Source organism: Belonocnema kinseyi, chromosome 5 (assembly GCF_010883055.1).
Source record: "Belonocnema kinseyi isolate 2016_QV_RU_SX_M_011 chromosome 5, B_treatae_v1, whole genome shotgun sequence".
NCBI classification, from domain to species: Eukaryota; Metazoa; Arthropoda; class Insecta; order Hymenoptera; family Cynipidae; genus Belonocnema; species Belonocnema kinseyi.
The window spans coordinates 137,974,744-137,983,127 of NC_046661.1; the positions used below are offsets into that span (position 1 = coordinate 137,974,744).

The window sequence follows — 8,384 nt, forward strand, 5'->3', positions numbered from 1 at the left end:
TGTTTTTTAGGTGAAAATCCTTCTCTGGTGGAAAAATTAACTATTTTTTTGAAAATTCCTGTTTTTGTTGTTCGTTTTTGTGTTTTTGTATTGAAAATTCAAGTATTTGATTAAAAATTATTTTATGTTTATTTAAAGGTTCATCATTTTAGTTAAAAGTTCCTTTCTTTATCGGAAAATTGAACAATTTCTTTTGATTTTTTTTTCTTTTTAGCTGGAAATTTATCTTTTTAAATAAAATATTCACATTTTTGTTTGTAAATTCAACTATTTATATGAAAATTAATTCTCTTATGTACAGATTATTCAATTTAGTTAATAGTTCATGTCATTGGTATGAGATTGAACTATTTTGTTGAAAATTAGTTTTTAAACATTTTAAATCCATTTTTTTAAATGAAAACGTAACTATTATACTTTTCTTTAAAACTCGTATTTTCGGTTGCAAATTCAAATATATTTGTTTAAAAGTAGAACTACTTTGTTAAACCTTCTTTTTCTTTTAATGAAAATTTAACTCTTTTTTTCTAATTCATTTTTTATTAAATTCAATAATGGTCCCTACAATAATTTTATTAAAAAGAATTTATTTCTTTTTTTTCGTGAAAAATGACAGTATTTCGCCTGGTTCTCGAGCATTTTCATACTGTGAAGTCAACATTTTAGACCCTGATTGAAAATCCAGTACTTCGAAATCAGTACATAATGAATTTTGTTTATTGTTTTTGTTTTCTTTTTTTTTTTTTTTTTAATTGTGCAGTGGAGCGAGCTTTCTCTTCGGAGTTCGCTATCCGCAGTTGGATTTCACGAGCAACTTCTTGAAGCTTTTGCAGTTTATTTTAATCTGCCATCTGCACTGGTCGCTGGCAGCCAGATCTCGTCACAGAGATGACATCGTCCAGCATGTGGTCAATCCCGTTTTATGTTTGTACACCCTCTACTGCACCACAGTTGTACTCATGGGTATGGTTGATATCAACGGAACCTGGACCGAATGTTTTCGTACGTACAAAAAATCACTTTTACCATCCATTTTTTCATTTAGCAAATTAAATTCCGTATTTATTCTAATTTTAAATGTCTTCCCACCTCCAACATTCAATTTTAGCTCATGCAGGGTGGCCGCTGGACCGGGAAATGATCGGAAATTTTATAACGCCGGGAAATGACCGGGAATTTCATAACACCGGGTAATGACCGGGAATTTCATAACTCCTGGAAATGACCGGGAATTTTATAACACCGGGAAATAACATGGAATTTTATAACGCCGGGAAATGACCGGGAATTTTATAACGCCGGGAAATGACCGGGAATTTTATAACACCGGGAAATGACCGGGAATTTTATAATACCAGGAAATTACCGGAAATTTTATAACGCCGGGAAATTACCGGGAATTTTATAGCGCCGGGAAATGACCGGGAATTTTATAACGACGGGAAATGACCGGGAATTTTATAACACATGGAAATGGCCGGGAATTTTATAACACCGGGAAATGATCGGGAATTTTATAACACCGGGAAATGACAGTGAATTTATTTTTTGACCGGAAATTTTACGAAACTTTTAAAATAAAAATTTTGTCTAACTTTGATTTCGACCGTTTTTTTTTTTTAAATAATTTTTCAAATTGTGATTTTTATAAATGATTACATCATTCAGTTTAGAATGTTTAATTCGAACAATTTTCACTTTAAAAATTTTCCATTTTTAATTTTTAAAAGCATATATTTTGATTTAAAGAATTTTAGAATGCAGTTTTAAAGTGCTTAAAAAAATAGAAGTTTTTTTCAGTAAAAAACAGGGTGGCCGTCGGACTGGGAAACCGGGAATTTTACGAATTCTTAGAACTTCTAAATATCTTTTAAAATTAATCGAAATTTTCCAATTTTTGAAAATCCTGCAAAAAAATCCTTAAAATCTTCCATAATGTTTCAAAGTGAAAAATCATTTTCAATTTTCCTAAGAATCTTAAGAAATTTTTTATTCTTCTGAAGTCTTTCACAATTCTTAAAAATTTTTTTAATTTTTTGTTGGAAATCTGCAAATATCTACATTTTATTTTTAATTTGGCTGTAAGTATTTGAAATTATTTCAAATGCTCAATTTGATTCGAATCTTTTTAAAAATAATAAGTGTTCTATTGTTATTTAGAAATTCGGATTAAAGTTGTTTTTAAATTTGCAGGATTTTCTAAAAGTTATAGAAAGAATTGAATTCATTTTGAAATATATTTAAAAGTTCCGAAAAAAAATTCAAAAATTAGTTTGAATTTGGAAAAATTTTCAACCACTTCTAGATTTCTCAATATTTGGAAATAAAATTTTAAAGCTTTTAAAGGATGCCCAGACTATTTAAAAATTAAATAATTTAACTTCTAATTTAAGAACTGTTAGATTTAAAAAAAATATTTTTCAATTTTTAATGTGTCTAGCTTAAAATTACTTAATATAATTTTGAAAATGATGACAGGAAAATCCCGAATGATAAATTTGCCGAAATCAAACATTTAAAATAATTGGTAAAATTGGTAAATAATATATTGATAAATTTCGGAAATTTTTCAATTTGGATATTTTATAATTCCGCAATTTTCTGTCGGGAATTTTCCATTTCGGGAAAGTTAAATCCGGGAATTTTATTTTTCGAGAATTTTCCAATTCGATATTTTTATTTTTCGGCAATTTTATTATTCGGGAATTTTACAGTTTTTGGGAGTTTTATTTTTCGGGATTTTTCAGTCTCATTTTTTATTCAAAAATTTAATTATTTGAAAATTATTTAAATTAATTATTTTTAAAAAAAGAACAAGAATTATGTTTACTACTTCGTTGAAAATTAATTTATCTTTTTTTTTTGTAAAAATTCAACTATTTGGTTGAAAATTGATATTTTTTATTAAAAAATTGAATTATTTGTTTGAAAATTTATGTACTTCGTTGAAAATTTGTCTTTATTTAAAAAAATTAATCTTTATGGTTGAAAATTTATCAGTTTGGTTGAAGATTATTTTCTATCTTCATTTTTCGTATTTTTAATTGAAAGCTCAATTATTTAGATTAAAATTCACGTATTTTGTTCAAAAATAAACTTTTGTTTTTGTAGAAAATTATATTTTTCTTTGAAAGTTAATCTTCTTGTTAAAAAATTCTTTTCGGTTGAAAATTGGGGTATTCCAGTCAAATATTTATCATTTCAGTTGAAAATTCATCTTATAGGTTGTAAATAAAATTTGTTGGTTGAAAGTTAAACTATTTTATTAAAAAATAATTTTTGTTGTTGTTGAAGGTTCATCTTTTCAATTAAAAATACATTTTTTTGGTGAAAAATGAGCTGTTTGATTAAAAACTTCATTTTTCTTTCGATTTTTTTGTTGTTGAAAATATATTTTTTTAATTTTGTAAAATACTAAAATCTTATTTGAAATTTGATATTGTAGTTAGTAATTTTTTGTCGAAAATTGGTATTTTTTAATTTAAAATTCAATTATTTCCTTGATAATTCATGTATTGCATTGAAAAATCGTCTTTTTTGAGGACCATTATTTTTTTGTTTAAAAATTAATTTTCTTCTTCCAAAAATTCATTTTTTGTCGTTGAAAATTTATCTTTTTTGTTAAAATTTTTTTTCTAGTAAAAAATTAATCTCCTTTTTTAAAAAATCATCTTTCATTGGTCTAAAATTCAAGTATTTCAGTTAAATGTTCATCAGTTTAATTGTAAATTTATCACTTTGGCAGACATGTTTGTTTGTAAGAAATTAATTTTTTTACCTGATATTTTAGTTATTAATTTATTGTCGAAAATTGGTATTTTTTTAGTTGAAAATTCAATTATTACGTTGATAATTCACGTATTGTGCTCAAAACTCCTCTTTTTTGTAGACCATTATTTTTAAATTTTAAAATTAATTTTCTTCTTTCAAAAATTCAATGTAGAAAATTCATCTTTTTTGTTGAAAGTTAAACTATTTTTGTCTAACTTATGTTTTTGGTTTGAAGTTCATCTATTCCAGATAAAGATGCATCATTTTAGTTGAAAATTAAACTATTTTGATGGAAAATCTTCTCTTTTTTTGTATAAAATTATTTTTTCAATTTGAGATTGATATTTTTAAATTTCAATTCTTTGGTTGAGAATTTACGTGTTCCGTTGAAAAATTGCATTTTTTTGAGTAATTTACAAATTATTCTTTTTGTTTGAAAATTAATTTTAATATTTAAAAATTAATTTTCTTGTTTAAAAATTTATCTCTCTAGTTTAAAATTCATCCATCCATTTTTTTATAGTGAAAAGTTAATTTTTTTTTAATTGAAAATTTAGCTATTCCATTTTTTTTTTAAAAACGATCTTTTTTAATCAAAAATGAAACTATTTAATTTCAAATTCAACTATTTTGCTGGGAATTCTTTTATTTTTTGTTAAAAACTAATTTTTTAATCTGAAATTGACCTTTTTTTTGGAAATTTAATTATTTCGTTGATAATTCACGTATTGTATTGAAAAATAGTCTTTTTTGTAGACCATTATTTTTAAATTTTTAAATTAATTTTCTTCTTTCAAAAATTTATCTTAGAATATTCATCTTTTTGGTTGAAAGTTAAACTATTTTTTGAAAAATTTATGTTTTTGGTTTAAAAAAAAGATTAATGATTGAATATTTAGCAATATTTGAATTTTTATTCACAAGTAAAATTTTTAAATTTTGATGTATAATTTACAAATGAACATTTGTAGAAAAAATTTGAGTAATTTTAAGAGATATTTAGGAGTTTTAAAAATATTAAAAATTATCATGCAAATTTTAGGTTTTCCTAAAATCTTCTAGAACCTCTTTCGAAAATTTTGTTTAAATCTTTGCAAAACTTTTTAAATATTATCTTAAAATAATATTTCAAAATACAAAATTATTTTTAATTTCCCTACAAATAATAATTGTTCAATTGTTATGTACAGATCCAAATTGTAAAGAAATTCTCTAAAATTTGCAGGATTTTATTACAATTGTAGGAAAAAATCAATTAATTTTGAAAGATATTTAGAAATTTTGAAAAAATTTGCAAAATAATTTTAAATTTGAAACAAATTTAAAACTACTTCTAAATTTCTTAAAATTTTGAAGCCTTCTAAGTATATTTAAACTACTTAAAAAGAAAATAATTGAATTTCTGATTTGAGAAGTGTTCAGTTAAAAAATTTTCTATTTTTCAGTATTCAATGTTTCTAGCTTAAAATTCCTTAAAATTATATAATTTTGAAAATTTTAAAGTTCATTGATTGATTTTTTAATTTAGAGCCTTGAAAATGATAACGGTAATACCTGAAGTGAAAAGTTTTTTAGCTTTAGTGTTCCATTTGTTTAATTTCATTGAACTGGAAAACAATTATTTTAAACCAAAAAAGAAACAAATTTTCAATAAAATGCCTAATTTTTCAACGAAAGAAAGGAATTTTTAATAAAAATGATGAATCTAAACTGAAAGATGAATTTTCAACAAAAATTATAATATATATTTAACAAAAAAAGTAGTTTTTTAAAACAAAATATGTGAATTTTCAATGAAATAAATAAATTTTTTATTTAAAAAGAGAAATTTACATCCAAACTTAAATTTTCAACTAGAAAAGGTCAATTTAAATCTCAAAGTAGAACGGTTTAATTTTTAGTTAACAAAAAAAGATTAATTTAATTCTTAATCAACAAAAAAAATCGGATTATCAGAAAATTAGTTCATTTTTTGGTAAAAAAAATTCCTTTTCAATCAAAAAAAGAAACAAATTGGAAATAAAATAGCTTATTTTTAAACCATAGAAGTGATTTTTTTTTATTAAAATGATGAATCTTAAACAAGAAATAATTAATTTTCAACAAATGAGTTTATTTTTCAACTAAAATGATGAATATTTAACTGAAATATTTTAATTTTTAACCAGAAAAAAGAATTTTTAAGCAAACAGATTAAATAAAAAAAAAATTTCGTTTTCTACCAAGAGAAGTCGATTTTTCAACAAAATACGTTAATTTTCAACCAATAAGATTATTTCTCTACAACTTACATTAATTTTCAAAATATAGTTTAATTTTTAAATAAAAAATATCACTTTTCAACCAAAAAGTTGAATTTTCGTCCAAAAAAGAGAAAATTTCCGCCAAACATATAATATTTGAATTTCCCGTTTAAAAATTAATTTTTAACCATAAAAAAATCGGATTATCAGAAAAATAGTTCAATTTTTGGTAAAAAAAAGTAATTTCATTAAAAAAAAACAAGTTTTCAATTTAATAGCTGATTTTTTATCCAAAGAAATAATTTTTTTTTTTTATAATATGATGAATGTTAAAAAGAAAAAATTTTTTTTCAATAAAAGAGTTTTATTTTTTAACCAAGTATATTTATTTTAAGCAGAAATAAGAATTTCTAAGTAAGCAGATTAACTTTCAAAAAAAAAAAATCATTTTCTACCAAAAAAAGTCTATTGTCTACGGAAAAAATTCATTTTGACAGATATTTAAAAGTTCGGAAAAAATTTTTATTCAAAACAACTTCTAGATTTCTCAAGATTTTGAAATAAAATTTTAAAACTTTGAAAGGATGTTCAAACAATTAAAAAAGAAAGTAATTGAATTTCTTCTGTTATTTTTATAATATTTTTATTTCATTATTTATATTCTATAAATTTATAAATATTTTTTTTATTTTATTAATATTTTTATTTTTATATATATCAATAATCTTCTGTTATTTTGAAGTCTTATGCATTTTTTCTGCCATTGAGCGCTAAAAAAGTACTCTATGAACGTGAGAAAAAGTGTTTTCTCCTTTTTTATATTTTTTTTTTTTTTTGCTTTGGATTGAGAGATTTAAGAGTATCCCTCGTTTTTCGATTTTTTTCTTCTTCTAGATAATTGAAAAATAAGGGAATTTTCTTTTAGGACCTTACTGGTTGATGCTTTCGAGTGCAGATTTCATAGCAGTGCAACTGTTTGCTGTGGTCGCTCTTTATTTAACTCACAGTAGCCGGCAAATGGCAATTTCGGCTCTAATGTTGCCATCGACATCATCGCAAACTCGCGATCTTTGGCTCGTAACTGCAGTCTACGAACTCTCGGCCACAGTTTCTGTCGTTTTCGATGCCGGAATGACTCTCGGTAAGAAATAGAATTTTTTATATTTTAAAATTTTTCATTTTTTCAGTTTCTTTCGAAGAATTTCAGCACCTAAATTTGAGCTTAAATCTGATTTTTCGAAATAGTTTATCAGTTAGCAAGGTTATATCATTTTCCTAAAATTGTGGGGAAAATTCTAAAAGATTTTTCAAGATTTTAAATATATTTCAAATAGAATGTTGGATTTTACCAAATTATAGGGAAAATTTTAGCTAGTTTAAAAAATATTTAGATATTTTAGGAATTTCGATGAAATAATATTTTTCCGACAACTGAGGCTTCCGAAATATAAAATTCTTGTAATATTTTTAATAGAGGTACTTGGAAAATTCGGGAAATAAAATTGCCGGTTTATAAAATATGAAATGTGAAAAATTCTTGAATTTAAATAATTCAAATATTATATAATATTATAATAATAATAAAATAATAAAATATTATATAATAATTTAAATAATTTGAACATCCTTTGAAAGCTTTAAAATTTTATTTCAAAATGTTGATAAATCTAGGGGACGACTGAAAAATCCCGAAAAATAAAATTCCCAACACTGTAAAATTCCCGAATTAGAAAATTCTCGATTAATCAAATTCGGGAATAATAAAATTGCCGAAAAATAAAAATACCGAGTTGGAAAATTCCTAAATAATAAAATTGCCGAAAAATAAAAATACCGAATTGGAAAATTCCCGAATAATAAAATTTTCGAATGGTAAAATTTCAGAAATATAAAATTCTTGAATTGCAAAATTCCCGAATAATAAAATTCTCGACAGAAAATTGCCGATTTATAAAATATCCGAATTGGAAAATTCCCGAATTTTAACAATTAGAATTTTTTATAAATATATTTTATTGATTACAAATACAACAATAAGACATTAGTTTCAAAAATTATTTTTAACATTTAAAATTTCGAAGCTTATTTCTTGAATTTAAAATAGCAATAATTTTAAATAAAATATTTCAAGGTAACGCATGTTTTTTTAATATTCACAGTATTTGAAAAAAATCCAAAATAATAATCGATAATTTTTTTTTCTTCCAAGCGCATGTTTTCACAAATTTGGTAGGTGATACAAAATTTAATTCTTTTTTCAAAGAAAAAATTATTGCTTACATTTTAACGCTTTTTTTGAAATGTGCATAATATTTTTGAATAAAAAAAATACAAAAAGCTTTCGCAAAAATGTAATTTAAAATTTTAAAT

General features: G+C 23.1%; 1 protein-coding gene across 1 annotated transcript in view; it reads left to right on the forward strand.

Moving 5' to 3' along the window:
• The window catches only part of LOC117172526, a 41,865-nt gene that overhangs the window by 18,852 nt on the left and 14,629 nt on the right, over positions 1-8,384 (forward strand). Inside the window, exons 3-4 of the mRNA XM_033360553.1 lie at positions 761-1,002; positions 6,940-7,155. Of these exons, the coding sequence (XP_033216444.1) occupies positions 761-1,002; positions 6,940-7,155 (458 nt within the window). The remainder of the gene's footprint in view (positions 1-760; positions 1,003-6,939; positions 7,156-8,384) is intronic.